This window comes from Pseudophryne corroboree, chromosome 1 (assembly GCF_028390025.1).
Source record: "Pseudophryne corroboree isolate aPseCor3 chromosome 1, aPseCor3.hap2, whole genome shotgun sequence".
Lineage (NCBI taxonomy): Eukaryota > Metazoa > Chordata > Amphibia > Anura > Myobatrachidae > Pseudophryne > Pseudophryne corroboree.
The window spans coordinates 44,789,600-44,809,467 of record NC_086444.1 but is presented as its reverse complement, the minus strand read 5'-3'; the positions used below and the strand labels follow the sequence as shown (position 1 = coordinate 44,809,467).

The 19,868-nt window shown below is 46.8% G+C and overlaps 1 protein-coding gene across 2 annotated transcripts in view; it reads left to right on the top strand.

Moving 5' to 3' along the window:
* Positions 1 to 19,868, top strand: part of ZBTB7C (zinc finger and BTB domain containing 7C) — a 359,497-nt gene that overhangs the window by 101,742 nt on the left and 237,887 nt on the right. For both annotated transcript variants that reach the window (XM_063959049.1, XM_063959057.1), the window contains exon 2: positions 16,196 to 16,281. In XM_063959049.1, the coding sequence (XP_063815119.1) occupies positions 16,196 to 16,281 (86 nt within the window). The remainder of the gene's footprint in view (positions 1 to 16,195; positions 16,282 to 19,868) is intronic.

The following is a 19,868-nucleotide window of genomic DNA, read 5'->3' as shown; positions in this document are numbered from 1 at the left end:
CACTAGTCTGATCACTAGTGCAGTGCGGTGCTGCTGGACACTAGTCTGATCACTAGTGCATTGCAGTGCTGCTGGACACTAGTCTGATAACTAGTGCAGTATGGTGCTGCTGTACACTAGTCTGATCACTAGTGCGGTGCTGCTGTACACTAGTCTGATCACTAGTGCAGTGCGATGCTGCTGTACACTAGTCTGATCACTAGTGCAGTGCGATGCTGCTGTACACTAATCTGATCACTAGTGCAGTGCGATGCTGCTGGACACTAGTCTGATCACTAGTGCAGTGCGGTGCTGCTGGACACTAGTCTGATCACTAGTGCAGTGCGGTGCTGCTGGACACTAGTCTGATAACTAGTGCAGTGTGGTGCTGCTGTACACTAGTCTGATTACTAGTGCGGTGCTGCTGTACAGTAGTCTGATCACTAGTGCAGTGCGGTGCTGCTGTACACTAGTCTGATCACTAGTGCAGTGCGGTGCTGCTGTACACTAATCTGATCACTAGTGCAGTGCGATGCTGCTGGACACTAGTCTGATCACTAGTGCATTGCAGTGCTGCTGGACACTAGTCTGATCACTAGTGCAGTGCTGTGCTGCAGGACACTAGTCTGATCACTAGTGCAGTGCGGTGCTGCTGGACACTAGTCTGATCACTAGTGCAGTGCGGTGCTGCTGGACACTAGTCTGATCACTAGTGCGGTGCTGCTGGACACTAGTCTGATCATTAGTGCAGTGCGGTGCTGCTGTACACTAGTCTGATCACTAGTGCAGTGCGGTGCTGCTGTACACTAATCTGATCACTAGTGCAGTGCGATGCTGCTGTACACTAATCTGATCACTAGTGCAGTGCGATGCTGCTGGATACTAGTCTGATCACTAGTGCGGTGCTGCAGTACACTAATCTGATCACTAGTGCAGTGCGATGCTGCTGTACACTAGTCTGATCACTAGTGCAGTGCAGTGCTGCTGGACACTAGTCTGATCACTAGTGCAGTGAGGTGCTGCTGGACACTAGTCTGATCACTAGTGCAGTGCGGTGCTGCGGGACACTAGTCTGATCACTAGTGCAGTGCGGTGCTGCTGTACACTAGTCTGATCGCTAGTGCAGTGCGGTGCTGCTGTACACTAGTCTGATCACTAGTGCAGTGCGGTGCTGCTGTACACTAGTCTGATCACTAGTGCAGTGCGGTGCTGCTGTACACTAGTCTGATCACTAGTGCAGTGCGGTGCTGCTGGACACTAGTCTGATCACTAGTGCAGTGCGGTGCTGCTGGACACTAGTCTGATCACTAGTGCAGTGCGGTGCGGTGCTGCTGGACACTAGTCTGATCACTAGTGCAGTGCGGTGCTGCTGTACACTAGTCTGATCACTAGTGCAGTGCGATGCTGCTGTACACTAGTCTGATCACTAGTGCAGTGCGATGCTGCTGGACACTAATCTGATCACTAGTGCAGTGCGATGCTGCTGGACACTAGTCTGATCACTAGTGCAGTGCGGTGCTGCTGGACACTAGTCTGATCACTAGTGCAGTGCGGTGCTGCTGGACACTAGTCTGATCACTAGTGCATTGCAGTGCTGCTGGACACTAGTCTGATAACTAGTGCAGTGTGGTGCTGCTGGACACTAGTCTGATCACTAGTGCGGTGCTGCTGTACACTAGTCTGATCACTAGTGCAGTGCGATGCTGCTGTACACTAGTCTGATCACTAGTGCAGTGCGATGCTGCTGTACACTAATCTGATCACTAGTGCAGTGCGATGCTGCTGGACACTAGTCTGATCACTAGTGCAGTGCGGTGCTGCTGGACACTAGTCTGATCACTAGTGCAGTGCGGTGCTGCTGTACACTAGTCTGATCACTAGTGCAGTGCGGTGCTGCTGTACACTAATCTGATCACTAGTGCAGTGCGATGCTGCTGTTCACTAATCTGATCACTAGTGCAGTGCGATGCTGCTGTACACTAGTCTGATCACTAGTGCAGTGCTGCTGTACACTAGTCTGATCACTAGTGCAGTGCGGTGCTGCTGTACAGTAGTCTGATCACTAGTGCAGTGCGGTGCTGCTGGACACTAGTCTGATCACTAGTGCAGTGCGATGCTGCTGGACACTAGTCTGATCACTAGTGCAGTGCGGTGCTGCTGTACACTAGTCTGAACACTACTGCAGTGTGGTGCTGCTGTACACTAGTCTGATCACTAGTGCGTTGCTGCTGTACACTAGTCTGATCACTAGTGCAGTGCGGTGCTGCTGTACACTAGTCTGATCACTAGTGCGGTGCTGCAGTACACTAATCTGATCACTAGTGCAGTGCGATGCTGCTGGACACTAGTCTGATCACTAGTGCAGTGCAGTGCTGCTGGACACTAGTCTGATCACTAGTGCAGTGATGTGCTGCTGGACACTAGTCTGATCACTAGTGCAGTGCGGTGCTGCGGGACACTAGTCTGATCACTAGTGCAGTGCGGTGCTGCTGTACACTAATCTGATCACTAGTGCAGTGCGGTGCTGCTGTACACTAGTCTGATCACTAGTGCAGTGCGGTGCTGCTGGACACTAGTCTGATCACTAGTGCAGTGCGGTGCTGCTGGACACTAGTCTGATCACTAGTGCAGTGCGGTGCTGCTGGACACTAGTCTGATCACTAGTGCAGTGCAGTGCTGCTGGACACTAGTCTGATCACTAGTGCAGTGCGATGCTGCTGGACACTAGTCTGATCACTAGTGCAGTGCAGTGCTGCTGGACACTAGTCTGATCACTAGTGCAGTGCGGTGCTGCTGGACACTAGTCTGATCACTAGTGCATTGCAGTGCTGCTGGACACTAGTCTGATAACTAGTGCAGTGTGGTGCTGCTGTACACTAGTCTGATCACTAGTGCGGTGCTGCTGTACACTAGTCTGATCACTAGGGCAGTGCGATGCTGCTGTACACTAGTCTGATCACTAGTGCAGTGCGATGCTGCTGTACACTAGTCTGATCACTAGTGCAGTGCGATGCTGTTGTACACTAATCTGATCACTAGTGCAGTGCGATGCTGCTGGACACTAGTCTGATCACTAGTGCAGTGCGGTGCTGCTGGACACTAGTCTGATCACTAGTGCAGTGCGGTGCTGCTGGACACTAGTCTGATAACTAGTGCAGTGTGGTGCTGCTGTACACTAGTCTGATTACTAGTGCGGTGCTGCTGTACAGTAGTCTGATCACTAGTGCAGTGCGGTGCTGCTGTACACTAGTCTGATCACTAGTGCAGTGCGGTGCTGCTGTACACTAATCTGATCACTAGTGCAGTGCGATGCTGCTGGACACTAGTCTGATCACTAGTGCAGTGCGGTGCTGCCAGACACTGGTCTGATCACTAAGGCCCTCATTCCGAGTCGTTCGCTCGGTATTTTTCATCGCATCGCAGTGAAAATTCGCTTAGTACGCATGCGCAATATTCGCACTGCGACTGCGCCAAGTAATTTTACAATGAAGTTAGTATTTTTACTCACGGCTTTTTCATCGCTCCGGCGATCGTAGTGTGATTGACAGGAAATGGGTGTTACTGGGCGGAAACACGGCGTTTTAGGGGCGTGTGGATGAAAACGCTACCGTTTCCGGAAAAAACGCAGGAGTGGCCGGAGAAACGGGGGAGTGTCTGGGCGAACGCTGGGTGTGTTTGTGACGTCAAACCAGGAACGACAAGCACTGAACTGATCGCAGATGCCGAGTAAGTCTGAAGCTACTCTGAAACTGCTAAGAAGTTTGTTATCGCAATATTGCGAATACATCGTTCGCAATTTTAAGAAGCTAAGATTCACTCCCAGTAGGCGGCGGCTTAGCGTGTGTAACTCTGCTAAAATCGCCTTGCGACCGATCAACTCGGAATGAGGGCCTAAGTGCGGTGCTGATGGACACCAGCACTGCTTCGGCAGTAACAGACTCTCACCAGGGACACAGCAATTATTATACAGCACAGTGCTATAGATCTATTTGCTGTTGAAGATAATAAAGAAGTGTCAGTGTTTGGGAGAAGGGACTGTAGTACCTGGAAAACTACACGATTTTCTTGCATGTTAAATGTAAGTAAGTAGTAAGTAAGCGAAAACTTTAACTTGTTGAGTGTAATAAAGAAAATACATATCTTACCTATTTCCAGGCCAGGTTCAAGGAAATGTATATCAGTTAATTAATTATATAATTGATCATTTTATCTTGGAAGTGATGGCACCCTGATGTTTTTTCTAACAGGAAGCACTTCTACCATCCAACTAATGGTGTTTGGTTAATGGCTCATCTCACAGCATCTCATTAGCATTTCATTCGGGATGCATTCAAGATGCCGACGTTTGGCATCCCGGCGGTCGGAAAGCTGACGCCAGCATCCCGAAACTGCTCGGAATGCTGATGCTGGCATCCCAACATAGATAGCGATGCAGAATGCCAAAATCCGGATCGAGTTGGTGCCAAAGTCTCCACTGGCAAGCCACGTGGGAGGGTTAGGCTGCGAGAGTGGGAGGGTTAGGGTTAGGCTCCAGGGAGGGAGATTAGGAAGGGTGGGTTAGGGTTAGGGGGGAGGGATGGTGTAACGTGAATATGAGACACTACTGTGCGGTGTAATGTGAATGAGGGACACTACTGTGTGGCATTATTTGAATTGGAACTACTATTGTGTCCACGCCCTTCCCCCACAAGACCATGCCCCATTTCCAATACTCACACCTTATTCCAAATGTGTGTAGGGGGTGGGGGTGCGCCAGCCCCTTACTTTGCCAGGGGCGCTCGGACCCCTAGATACACCCTTATCTCCCACTTCCACCAATGTGTAGATTAGAGTCAGTTTATGCCCTTACGACACCTAGCACTTACACAACAAGACCACAACAAAAACACAAATGTGCCAGTCGGGAGTCACATATCCTGTGGGTGCTGGATCCCTGGCAAATTGCGCACTGATGATGAAAACGATTGTCCTGACTCCTCCCACTGACGCTGTAGCAGTTATTAGTGTTGTCTATTCACATTATTTAACTGATATTTGCATTTATTAAGCTTGAGGAAAGAAAAGTCCCATTTGATTTTTTTTCTAAACTAAAGTCATCAGATATTTGCATCCGAGCGGGCTGCTTTCTGCATGAGCTCCGGCCTGGACAATCAAACGGAAACGTTTTGCCCCTATCTACCCCTCTCTAACGCGAATATCAGAGCCCCAGCTCCTCATCCTGAGCTCCAGTGTTGAAGGGAGTGAGCTGCGGAATCGGGACGAGGCTCTGTCCGAGTCTGCGGGTTGCGGCCCTCCCTTCTGTATAAAGCCGGGGCCTCGATTTTAAAGACATCCCGGGCCAGACGCCGAGACCGCGCACGGGTCACGGAGCTCACCTGCAGGGACAGGCTGATAACCTGGGCTTCCTGCACTGATCCTCTGCCCTCCCCGGACCTTCTCCTGGCGGCTGAGAACAACGGGAGCCGAACGGCCGAGTCATCTAGCTGTGAGTACACGGAGGAGGCAGCCATCTTGCTCACTGCAGTGTGAGACAGCATTACAAGCCCAGCGTCTAGAGACTCTGTCTGGCTGACAGGACGCTCTCTGGGTAGCTGCATTCTCCCCCCTAACCTAACCTACCTCCAGGCTACAAAAATACATAAACCCATTTAAATATATCTTTTATTTTTCTCTGTCTGATGCTACTGGCTCTCTGACCCCCAGGTCAATTATATTAATAGCAGAAGTGTCTTCATAGATTGCACTGAGCCTGCCATCTCATAAACGACTTTAATTTATTTCTTTTTCAAATTGCATTGCTCCCAATTTCTACGTGCAGCTTTAGCTGGTGCCAGCCGTACACCATAGTGTGATACCACCCTCACACACCCCCCACCCACCCTGTTTTGTGCTATATCTCCTCCCAAGTTAAGAGTATATTTGTCTCCCTGGGTCTGAAGCGGCGCTGCTGGACGGGTCGCTACCCTTGTAGCTATATGTGCTCTATCACATTGTCCTGCACACAGTGGTATATACGTTATGTATCCCTCCCCTCACCCTGATGTGATGTATATGGAGTGATGTCTTCCACCTAGCGGTAGCCGTGGATGTCTCTCTTGCGGGGAGTGATACCGACCGTTTTCCGACCTACCAGACTGTAGTTCACTGAGCTCCCTGGATGTGTTATGGACAAATTCATCACCTTGTCGGCTCCTCAACCTCAACGTCTCAGGGGCGGTACTAAGAGATTTGCTCATTCTCCAGATTTACCCTCCCCTCCGGAACCTTGTGACATCTCTGTGCTACAATCTGAGGTGTTGGACACCATGCCACCAAAAGCTCCCCCCACTCCTCCCTCCTACGCGGAGATTGTAAAAGCTATCAAGGAAACAGTGGAACCTTTACTTCAGACACAAGCCGACAAGCTTATGTCGGCAGTCTCCGACATTAAATCATAGTTAAATTCCATGTCGAGAAAAATTTCTATTAATGAAAACCGCATAGGAGCTAACTTTCAGGAGATCGCAGACCTGAAACAACAAGTGTCGCAATTGTCATCATCTCGGCAGCATATGATGTCCAAACTAGATGATCTCGAAAATCGTTCGAGGCGAAATAATTTGAGGATCCGTTAAAGGCCCCGAACTACTAAAATTTCTGCTTTCAGATCTACCTGTCCTACTTGGAATTCCGGAAGAATTATCCTCCTTAGAAATAGAGAGGGCACATCGTCTGGGACCACCGAGGGAATCCAATCAGGCACGACCCCGCCCAGTAATATTTCGGTGTTTAAATTTCCGCCACAAGGAACTAATTTGGTCCGCGGCAAGATCCAGGGGCACACTAAAATGGGAAGACCAAAGAATATTCCTTTTTCAAGACTATTCTGCGGAAGTGTCCAGAGCCCGTCGCGAAATGTCTGCTGTCTGCTCACAACTGATACAATCGGGCACGAAGTTTGCACTACTCTATCCGGCCCGCCTACGTATATTCTCATCTCAAGGTCCGAAGGACTTTACAAATGTAGACGACGCAAAAGCATTTGTATTAAGGGAAATGGACCCCCCGGAATCCAGCGCGATGGACGACAACGAATGATTACTTGCTCAGGATGCTAGCTTCTGATTTCCACCTCATAGTCCAGAGTCATGTCCTCTTTTGATATATGTCGTAGCATGTATTAGATAGTTAGGAGGTCAAAGCTCATTAAGACCCTTAGGACCCATTGAGTGGGTTAATGGTCTGGCTATCGCGATTTAGTATAGTCCTGGGGGTTCACTCCTCCACTTCCCCATGCTGTTGGCCTATACCCGGTTACATAGGCTGTATTATTGCTATTATGTTTTAGGCTTATATATTATGTTCTCTTGTTGCTATGGATATCTGATTGCACACATAGAATTTACTATGTATTATCCTTAGGCATATTTTTTTTTTAGTTAATCCTTGCTGGGCCTACACCTTCCCCTGATAATGTCTCTGGATATTGAGGTTCCTATTACAATTAGAGGTAGGTGAGGTCACACTGCTTGTTTCTTGTATCTCCCACTCCTGTGACTGGGGAATGTCCACGGTTGCTGCAGCTAATTCTGTTATGGTTGTGATACAGCTGTTTCACCGCCGTTTCGTTTCTTCCATATTTTTCTATGTTCTCTACTCTGTTTATCTCTTCCTTTTCCCCTTCCCTGTCTTTTTTACCCCTTTCCCTCTAGGGAGCTGGAGGAATATACTCATTATCATTCTACTGTTGACACCGTTAAGTATGTATATGCCAATGTTCTTTATTGATGATTTACACTACAAATGTGGCCTTTCAATTTATGTGATGCTCCTTCCACCTCCTTTCTTTGATCATGGCTGACCATCTTAAAATTTACTCATGGAATGTGAGAGGTATACATTCCCCTGTCAAACGTAGACGAATACTTACTTACATGAACAAAGTGAAGGCTGATATAATCCTGTTACAGGAGACACATCTGACCCCAGATGAACACTTAAAGCTTTCCATGCTCCGCCAGAAGATGGTTGCTTCGTCTTCCTACACATCAAAAGCGAGGGGGGTAGCTATCCTCATCCGCAAAGGGATCTCTTATGAAATACATAGTCAGAAAATTGATACGCAAGGTAGATTTATCATTTTAGACATTACGTTGGAAGGATCTAGATACATTCTTTGTAACGTCTATGCCCCCACTAATTATGATAAGTCGTTCTACGTAAAACTCATCAACCTATTGAGGCCTCACACGGACACTCCTATTATTCTAGGAGGCGACATGAATCTAGTCTCGTCTGTAGTACTAGATAGGAAAACAGCTTCTTCCTGCAAATATACCCTTCCAAAAACCAATCTGACACACTTGTCTAATCAGCTGGGTCTTGTTGACATTTGGAGACTTCATAACCCTATAGAACTTGATTACACATACTATTCCGCTACCTTCAATTCCTTCTCTCGCTTAGACTACTTTTTTGTTTCCGACACACTATCAGACAAAGTCACAGATACTAGTATAGAACCAATATTAATCTCAGATCATGCACCTATCTCCATTACACTCCAAACTAAATATGTACTGGGTGCCTCCTCTCAGTGGAGGTTTCCCGCCCGTCTGGCAGGATCCCAACACTTCCAAGACAAGTTGATTGCCGCCTGGGATTCCTATTGCCTTAATAATTCTGCACATGAATCGAACCCGGCCCTGTTTTGGCAAACGGCCAAGGCGGTGCTGAGGGGAGAGATTATAGCGTTTGTTGCCAAATTTAAAAAAGAAATGAACTCCACATATCGTACTGCTCAATCCAAGCTTACCTCCTCCTTTCAGGACCTTAAAGCATCCCCTACATTGGATAGAAAAATAATTTACACTAAGGCTAAACAACATTTTGATCAAGTCCTTACGCAAATATCTAACAAGTTTCTAGGGGCAGGTAGACATAATATATTCCGTTTTGGCAATAAATCCGGAAAACTACTGTCTAGTCTTCTTAGGGTGGATACTGGCCCACGCCACATAGCGGCCTTGAAGGATGAAGAGGGGAAATGTCATTTTCAGGGAAACAAGATATCCGACATTTTACACACCTTTTATAAAAATCTGTACTCCCAAGACCCAATTGACATTGCGGCTAAACAAAACTTTTGGAAGGAGATGGAGTTGCCCCAACTCAGTCACACACACTCAGAATTACTCGTGGCCCCTATCACCGTACAGGAAGTACAGGACACCATTCATTCTCTTAAAAATCTTAAATCTCCAGGCCCTGACGGATTGTCTGCAGAATTCTATAAGATTCTTGAGACAAGAATTAGCACCCCCTTAGTATCTTTGTACAACTCCATTTACTCCCTTCACAAGATCCCACAATATTTTAATTCGGCCTCTATTAGAGTACTGCCCAAACCAGGGCGAGACCCGCTGCTGCCTTCCTCGTACAGACCTATAGCATTACTTAACGTCGATTATAAAATCTTTACTAAACTTTTGTCAGATAGGATAAAAACAATGATTCCACAGCTTATTCATGAAGACCAAACTGGTTTTGTATGGGGGAGTCATTCAGTAACAAATATTAGGAAAGTCTTTACTATTATGCAGGCCCTGGAGTCCTCTCGGGTGAATGGTCCCGCTTTCTTGCTTTCACTAGATGCCGAGAAGGCCTTTGATTTGGTTACGTGGGACCACCTGTTCGAGACTCTTCGGAGGTTCGGTTTCCCCCCTACTTTTATTTCCACGCTGCAGGCCCTTTATCACGAACCCCTTACTCAAATCTTCACTAATAAATTCCTGTCCGCTTCCTTCTTTACTCAAAGAGGTACAAGACAGGGTTGCCCACTATCTCCCCTCCTATTTGCGCTAGCTCTGGAACCCCTGGCCATCGCGCTCCGACATCTTCGTTCCTTCTCAGGTATTGTAGTGGGCGATACACACAATAAATTAAGTTTATTCGCTGACGATATGCTCTTATTTGTACGAGACCCACTAACATCTATCCCAGCCATATTCGATACTATAGCTAAATTCGGATCGTTTGCAGGATACAGAGTGAATGTTAGCAAATCCGACCTGCTCCCCATAGGTCCCCAATCGGCTTCACTGGATCTCACGAACCTTGCACCTCGTCTCAAACTTAATATGGTTTCATTAAAATATTTAGGAATCAATATCCCCACACAAACCTCTCAAATTTATACTTGTAATTTTACGCCAATCATCCAGAAAATAAAGCGTCAGTTGGAAAATTGGATTGACCTCCCCCTCTCCGTCCTGGGTAGGATCGTAGTGGTGAAATCAGTGACCTTCCCAAAATTATCATATCTACTCCAAATGCTACCTGTAACAATATCTAGATTAGACGCATTAATATGCTCCAGAACTTTTTCCAAATTTATTTGGAAGAATGGAAGACCACGCATGCCAAAATCTCGTACATTCCTTCCTAAGCATAAGGGAGGACTTAGCGTCCCTAATGTCCAATTATTTGCTAGAGCAGCCTTATTCCGATATGCTTCGGATTGGATCCTCAACCAAACATCTTATGTCAACCTCCTCCTGGAGGAAGCGCTTTTCTCCCCATATTCTCCGGCTGCTCTTTTACATACCCGCCTGAGAGATATCCCGAGAGAGATTAGGTCCAATATCTTATTCCATGACACTTATAAGGCCTGGGTATCTATTCATAAAAATTTACAGTCTGATCCATATGTCACTCCTTTTATCCCTATCTGGGGAAACCCTAACTTCCTCCCATCATTACACAACAAAATGTTCTACACATGGAAAATGCAAGGCATCTCTGCAATCAAAGATGTCTTTGATCCTGGCGGACAGTTTCTCTCCTTTTCCCAATTACAAGTCAAATTCTCTCTGCCACAGAAACAATTATTCATGTATCTCCAACTTAGACACTATATTACAGCTCTTAAGGGCCCTGTCTGTATGTCCCCCTCTTCCCATGTAATATTGAAAGTCCTAGTTTTTTGCCGTTCTCATCCATTCAAAATCAAATATTTATATGCTGATCTAATTGATGCAAACACTCCCTCATGGCTCCCCCTCTCCTTGGCTTGGAGGAAGGAGGTTTCAGATCTCCCAGACATCACACACATACTGCATAACACGAAACATGCTCTTAAACATTTGAAGCCGGCTAAACTACAAGAGATTCATATCAGAACTATTAATAGAATGTATGTCTCACCGGCACAGAGGAAACATTTTGATCCTTCAGAGTTAGGGTTATGTGTCAAGTGCTCCATGCTAGATGCCAATTTCACTCATAACTTCTGGTCCTGCTGTAAAATTAAGAAATTTTGTCACAAAATCTGTACCTATTTTAACAAAGTGTTTCTTTTGAAATTGCCGTTAAATATCCGAGCAATGTTATTTGCTGATTTTTCAGATTGGTTGGGGATTCCTGGTTTTTCTTCTATGGTTCCGGCCTTGACGGTTATGGTAACCGTGGCAAAGCAATTGATACTTTCCCACTGGATTCACCCGACGGCTCCAACTATACAAGAATGGGAATCTGCTATATTAGAAGTTATCTACCATGAACGCCGAACAGCGACTGTACTTACTACTAACGGTATTAGCCTTTTTCGCAAGAAGTGGGGCCTAGTTTTAGGTAATATGTCTTTACATACCCAAGATCAGTTACATAGCCTTTTTGATCCTGTTCCCAGGTGTGAACAGATGTCTTCTTCTTCTTGAAGTTTACAGTTGTAGTTCAACAGAGTTGTTCTTTCACCATTTCTGGGAGATACCGACATGTCTTTAGGGCTATTGTATTATGTGATGCTCCAGCTCCCTATCCCAGCACCCTCCACCCCCGTACCCTCTTCTTCCCCCTTTTCTTCTCTATTTCCCTTGCACACCTTCTCTTCTCCCCCCCCCCCCTTCTCTTTTCTGATCTTTTTATTCTTTTCCCTTGACTTACATATTAAAAAAAAGAAAATAGGTCAGCCACTTTGAATGTTATATCAAACTCAGGATCTGTATTGTATCTTTATTCCGTGTTAATATCCATTTCTGTACTCTTCAGATGCCTATATGTTTTACTCCATGTATTTTTGGCTGATCAATAAACAAATTATTAAAAAAAAAAAAAAAAAAAAGTCATCAGATATTTGTATTTTATTGAACATAATTTTAAGTTGCTTCTGTATTTAATTGTATTTTATATGGTAGAATTTTTTAGCTGTCCAAGCACATGTTGCCGTATGTATATGCGGGGGACTTCCGATTTTGCAAGTAGTCCTCCACACCCATGGGAGAGTAGGTTTATCTCCTGCTTCCTAGGAAGCTATCAGGATGCGGAGAAAATCACCTGAATCGCAGTCCCCTGCTCACCCAAACACCCTCCTGACCCCTAATTGTCCACAGTTGCGAGTCAGACTTGTGTCTGCAGGAAGATGTGCAATGAGAAGCTGGGTATGGTACTACAACAATGCAGCCAAATAAAGGGTCAATCCAATTAGGTGTGAGTATTGTATAGTATGCAAATTATAATGTTACTTCAATGCTGATTGGTTGCCATGGGCAACTTCTCCACTGGCTCACTCCTCCACACTTTTCACTGCTTCATAAATAGGCCCCTAAATTAAAAACACATATAGTATCACAGTCTCCTGTAGCCAGAGGCGGATTTACACCTCGTAGAGCCCTAAGCATGACACCGATTTGGGGTTCCCCCTTACTCAAATATCCATAGCACTATATCATGCAGGGGCGGATTGGGATCAAACACCAGCCCGGGAAATTTATGGAAGCAGCCCTAATGGGGGCAGTGTCTGTTGAGGGGAAGGGGTCTGTCAAGAGGGCTTGGTCACTCCTCAGAGGTCCGGAATCTGTCCCAGTGGCCAATCCACCCCTGATTATATACATAGCCACCACATTATTACACGAATAGCACCGCATTACACGTATAGCACAGCATTACACGTATAGCACCGCATTACGGCCCTCATTCCGAGTCGTTCGCTCGGTATTTTTCTTCGCATCGCAGCGTTTTTCTGCTTAGTACGCATGCGCAATGTTCGCACTGCGCCAAGTAATTTTGCTATGAAGATAGTATTTTTACTCACGGCTTTTTCATCGCTCCGGCGATCGTAATGTGATTGACAGGAAATGGGTGTTACTGGGCGGAAACACGGCGTTTTATGGGCGTGTGGATAAAAACGCTACCGTTTCCGGAAAAAACGCGGGAGTGGCTGGAGAAACGGAGGAGTGTCTGGGCGAACGCTGGGTGTGTTTGTGACGTCAAACCAGGAACGACAAGCACTGAACTGATCGCAGATGCCGAGTAAGGTTGAAGCTACTCTGAAACTGCTAAGTAGTTTGTAATCGCAATATTGCGAATACATCGTTCGCAATTTTAAGAAGCTAAGATTCACTCCCAGTAGGCGGCGGCTTAGCGTGTGTAACTCTGCTAAAATCGCCTTGCGAGCGAACAACTCGGAATGAGGGCCTACATACGTAGCCACCGCATTACATACGTAGCCACCACATTACATACGAAGCAACCACATTACATACGTAGCCACCGCATTACATACGTAGCCACCGCATTACATACATAGCCACCGCATTACATACGTAGCCACCGCATTACATACGTAGCCACCGCATTACATACGTAGCCACCGCATTACTTACGTAGCCACCGCATTTCATAAGTAGCCACCGCATTTCAAATGTAGCCACTGCATTACATAAATAGGCCCATCATCATGGATAGACATTGGGCAGCTATAGGGCTGAAGGACTTTGCATTAGAGATTGTCCCAGGGCTGGCTGTGAGTGCTGCCTGATCAGCTGACATCCTGAGAACAAGGTACGTCATGCTCCTGTCCAATCCCCAAACCATACACTGTGACCTGGGACGCCCTAACCCTTACACCATCAAGATAATGCAAATAATGTAATTATAAATAACCTCTTTGCCGGGTCCCCTTCAGTGCTCAGTTGCCGCTTTGGCCAGTTCAGTGAGAGTGTGGGAGCTAAGGTGGCGGCGGGTGCAGTTAACCCGGCTTCAACCATCGCTGCTGCCGCTCCTGGGTCGGGCTCGTTGTAGAGACTTTTGGCCGGGGCCAGAGAGAGGATGCTGCTGGGCTGGTTAACTTTCTCCAGGTACCTCGTTGGTAGAACGGCTTCACCACTTTTCACGGCTTGTGGCACTTGGAAGTGCCCGCTATCCTAACTTCCGGATTGCGTTCCAATGAACAGCAAGTACTGGAAAGCAGTGTGAGCCAGCCCAGCCTGAGTGTGAATCGGCCTGGTTGAAGGGCATAACAGACCGGCCCATCGTAATCTGTCATGGTGTCCTGGTGAGCCAATCCGCCACTGATATCATGTCATCACCTCCCCCGACTGTGCCTGCTATTTGTGTTTGTTTGTGTGTGTGGGTGTGCCTCTTTTCCTTGCATGACCATAAGGTCAAAATAAAAAGTGTGTGTGTGTAAATACATACTGTGTTTGTGTGTATACAGTATGTATCTGTGTATATATATATATATATATATATATATATATATAGAGAGAGAGAGAGAGAGAGATTTGTGGGGGGGGGGAAAGAATTCTTGTTTAAAGTGTCACATAGAAAAAACTAAGTTTCGGGGACCCATAGCCCCTTTGTCACACGTTACACCACAGTGACGCTTATACACGTTACACCACAGAGGAGACGCTTATACACATCAAACCACAGTAGAGACGCTTATGTACGTTACACCACAGTAGAGTCACTTATACATGTTACACCACAGTAGAACTGCTTATACACGTTACACCACAGAGACGCTTATACACATTACACCACAGTACAGTCACTTATACACATTACACCCCAGTAGAGTCGTTTATACATGTTACACCACAGTAGAGCCGCTTCTACATGTTACACCACAGTAGAGCCGCTTCTACATGTTACACCACAGTAGAGCCGCTTATACACGTTACACCTCAGTAGAGCCGCTTGTACATGTTAAACCACAGAGTAGCCGCTTATACACGTTACACCACAGAGGAGACACTTATACACGTTACACCACAGAGGAGACACTTATACACGTTACACCAGAGTAGCCAGTTATACACGTTTCACCACAGTAGAGCCGCTTCTACACGTTACACCACAGTAGAGCTGCTTATACACGTTACACCCCAGTAGAGCCGCTTGTACATGTTAAACCACAGAGTAGCCGCTTATACATGTTATACCACAGAGGAGACACTTATACACATTACACCACAGAGGAGACGCTTATACACGTTACACCACAGGAGAGCCGATTATAAGCATTACACCACAGAGGAGCCGCTTATACACGTTACACCCCAGAGAAGCCATTTATACATCTTACACCCCAGTAGAGCCGCTTATACACATTACACCACAGAAGAGACACTTATACACATTACACCACAGAAGAGACACTTATACACGTTACATATATTTGATAGGGGGCACACTGACACACACATCTTGTACAGCAACCAGCGGCACACTGACAAGCAAACACACTGTACAGGGAGAGCTGCCCCTGCACATACCTCTGTGTCTGTCATAGCTCCAGCACTACTTCCATTTCAGATGCTGCACTGTTTCCCACCCCCTGTTCCCTGGCATTGGTGGAGGGCTGTGGAGACAGTGCAGTCCCCCGGGAGACAGAGCAGGCAGTTCCAGGTCTCCAGGAGTGTGTTAGCACCGGGTAGCAATCAGCAGGGGAAGCGGCAGGCTGCAGCGAGAGTCTTCAGCGGCGCCCTCAACGCTCCTGCGTCTGCGAAGGGCCGGGCCTGCAGGCTGCTCCTCCGATAATCCTCTTCCATCTACTGGCTTGGCCGGGGGCCCGGGGGAAATGAGAGGGTGGGGTGATGGTACCGCCTCCCGTAGTGTTCCTCCTCCGGCATCCCAGGAGCATCCTAGGCCAGCACAGCGTGCTCACACTGCAGAAGGGGAACCAGGAAGTGCGCTGGAAAGTGGGACAATGTCCCCTTCAGCAGCAGCTGACTCAGGTCGGGCCTCTGCCTGTCTGTGGGCCCCCTGAGATCTGCCGGCCCCTAAGCACCTGCCTAGGTTGCCTGGAGGATAAATCCGCCACTGCCTGTAGCTACATAAACTAAAGAAAGAATTGTAATATATTGATTTTAGACTGAAAAAAACATAAACTGTTCTTTGAAATCAGAACAATTTGTAAATGTCTAACGAAATTAATATTCTGTTTATGTTGCAGATTCATCCATCTTTGCTATTTTGGACTTGCAAAAACATTTTACCACCCAAGACCAGAATTTTGTTGTTATGCGGATATAAAGTTTGGTAAGCCATTTATTATTTTAATAGATATATGTATGGTTTATATCGCCTATGATTGCCTCTATTAATACCTGTTTATGGATGTCCCTCAGTGTATTTCAGATAAAGAGTTCAAATACGCAAGAGAACAGCGTCTCAGTAATATATCTGGGACATAGGCTTGCTATGTTTCCTCAAACATGCCCTCTACATAATCCAGACTTATGAGTCACAAAATATAGCGGTTTTTCTGAACAAATCTGTAATTTGTGGTGAAACGCGTTAGTTTTCTGGATTAGTGAGACACCATATATATCTTTATGGCTTCAAGACAGACAAGAGAAGAGTTTGAAAAAATGTACAGTGTTGTGGACTATTTAATCATTAATCACTGATGTGTGCAGGGATTCAATGCGCAGTGGTGCAGAGAAGGGTGGGATTGAGAACTTATTACTGGAGCCCGGCTGGGGTCCAGGCTTTCTGATGAGGGGGACACATGTACCCTTTTTGCAGCGCGCATAGGGGTATATTCAATTGAAGTCGGATCTATTCCGACATTCATTTGTCTGAATGGATCTGACCTGGGCTATTCAATGCAATCTCAATTCGACTTTCAAAAAAGTTGAATTGAGATGCGGGAGCAGAGACGGGGGAGAGCCGCGGGCAGATGGCGGAGAGCAGCGCCGGAGGATGTGTCACAGCCGCCGCTCACGGCAATGTCTCACGGCGAGGTCTCACTTGCTGGAGCCGGGTGGACGCTGCTGAGTGGCGGTTGTGACACATCCTCCGGCGCTGCTCTCCCCCGTCTGCCCTCGGGTCTCCCCCGTCTCTGCTCCCGCATCTCAATTTAGCTTTTTGAAAAACTGTAGGTGTGTTTACTAATCCGTTTTACCAGTATGGTTTTATTACCTTTTTTACAAAGCACTTTTACATAAGAATTATACAGTATAATCAGAATGTCTTGTGAACTAAATAGAATAGGTGAAATAAATGAATTTTTTATACACATGTGCATATGAAACATGATTATACTAGATTAATTCTTTGGCTAGTTATATTCTTTCTAGATGTTCCCTGTATGGCTGGTATCTATGATTCTACGTTATTTAGCATGTTTCTCTGATTACAAATATATATAGTGGTTTTCTCAAATACAAATTTCGAGAGGTATTGTTTTGATGCACATGACAGGCTCTTTTTGAATTCTTCCGATTCTGTGTTCTGCTTGCACAGTGTATACAGAGCAAAATGGCTGCCTACCGGGTCCCCTCATCAGCACCACGGATGTGAAGTGTCACATGATGGTGATAAGGGGACTCGGTAGCTGCTCTGTGCTCCCACAGTGCTGAGTGCCCACTGCACCAACATCATCACGACACGTGATATCACGGCTCCTCAGCACTGTGGGAGTGACTCCCAGTCTCTCACCACTGTATCCAACCTGGAGTCCGGACTGAGAGAGTCTGAGACTGTCTGTAAATAACAGTCAGACAGATTTGACTGCATAGCACCCCCTCCTACAGTAGTTCCCAGTGGGGACCACAGGGCTCTGTGGGTGGCACCGTTGCCCTTGGAAGTGGCTAGCAGTCACTATAGCTGCAGCAGTGCCCCCTGGACCGTCCGGGCACTCACAATGCTGTCTGTGCAGCCGCTCAGAGGGTCCTTCCCTTCCCCGATGGTGGCAGCCTTGCCGCTTCTGTGCAATGTCATGACGTGATGTGCTTAGGGGGCTCTGGAGCCCTCTTGCAGCGATGGGGTCACATACTTTTTCCGACATTGAAATGTAATGTGTGTGTATTGTGTGGTCTAGCGGGTGCTGCTCTCCTGTATAGTCCTGTATAGCGTCATCTATATCTTCCAGACAGGCCGCACTGATGCCCCCGTGGGCACAAGGTTAAAGAAATTGCAACTGGAACTAGAAGACAAGGGGCAATAAATGGGCCATACGGGAGCCAGGTCAGCAAAACAGTACAATGACCAGGATTTATTTGGACCTTTTTCCAGGCCTCACGGACTCACTTATGCCTATAGAGTCACACCCTTGTATTTGGGAATCTTCAAAATATATTTCCCCCAAGCCAGAGGGTGTGTGGGGTGTTTCTCTCTGTGTCTGCAGAGTAATCGCACAGTAATCCTCCTTAGCCATTCTCCGAGCAGTTGTACTGTACTGTTAGCAACCTTGGAACGATTAGAGTGTACAAGTTACACCGTAGTCTCTATTGCAGGGCTTAAAACAGGCTTTTTATTTCTACTTTTTGTCTTTAATAATGTTTTTTTTTTTTTTTTTACCGTATATACTCGAGTATAAGTCGACCTGAATATAAGCTGAGGCACCTAATTTTACCACAAAAACCTGGGAAAACTTATTGACTCGAGTATAAGCCTAGGGTGGGAAATGCAGCTCTAGACGTACACAGCCCTCATAGTGCCAGATATGCCCCCACAGTGCCAGATGTGCCCGATATGCCCTCATGCTGCCAGATGTGCCCGATATGCCCTCATGCTGCCAGATATGCCCCACAGTGCCAGATATGCCAGATATGCCCTCATGCTGCCACATATGCCCCACAGTGCCAGATATGCCCTCATGCTGCCAGATATGCCCCACAATGCCAGATATGCCCTCATGCTGCCAGATATGCCCCACAATGCCAGATGTGCCAGATATGCCCCACAGTGCCAGATATGCCCTCATGCTGCCAGATATGCCCCACAATGCCAGATGTGCCAGATATGCCCCCACAATGCCAGATGTGCCAGATATGCCCCACAGTGGCAGATATGCCCTCATGCTTCCAGATATGCCCCACAGTGCCAGATGTGCCAGATATGCCCCACAATGCCAGATATGCCCCACAATGCCAGATGTGCCAGATATGCCCCACAGTACCAGATATGCCCTCATGCTTCCAGATATGCCCCACAGTGCCAGATGTGCCAGATATGCCCCACAGTGCCAGCTATGCCCCACAGTGCCAGTTACTTACCCTCCGGTTCGTGCACTTCCTTTAACACACACACGCCGCTGCCGCCGGAGACGCAGGAGGGACACAGGAGAGCCGCGCGCTGTGCCCTCCGTGTCCCTCCTAAATACTGACTCGAGTATAAGTCGAAGGGGCTTTTTCAGCGCAAAAAAAAGTGCTGAAAAAGTCGGCTTATACTCGAGTATATACGGTAATTAATTCTTGATAAAAATAGATGTTTTTAAACTTGTCTACAATTTTCTTCAGACGGGATCCTTTCTTGCTATTCTATAGGGCAATTTACTAATAAGAAGAAATAACAAGGGCTTTCTATCTCCATGTAATAAATCAGTTACGGTATCGAAGTAGATGCCGCCTAACTGTCATGTGTTCAGCTCCTAACTGTCATGTGTTCAGCTCCTAACTGTCATGTGTTCAGCTCCTAACTGTCATGTGTTCAGCTCCTAACTGTCATGTGTTCAGCTCCTGTCATGTGTTCAGCTCCTAACTGTCATGTGTTCAGCTCCTAACTGTCATGTGTTCAGCTCCTAACTGTCATGTGTTCAGCTCCTAACTGTCATGTGTTCAGCTCCTAACTGGGGGTCATTCCGAGTTGTTCGCTCGTTATTTTTTTCTCGCAACGGAGCG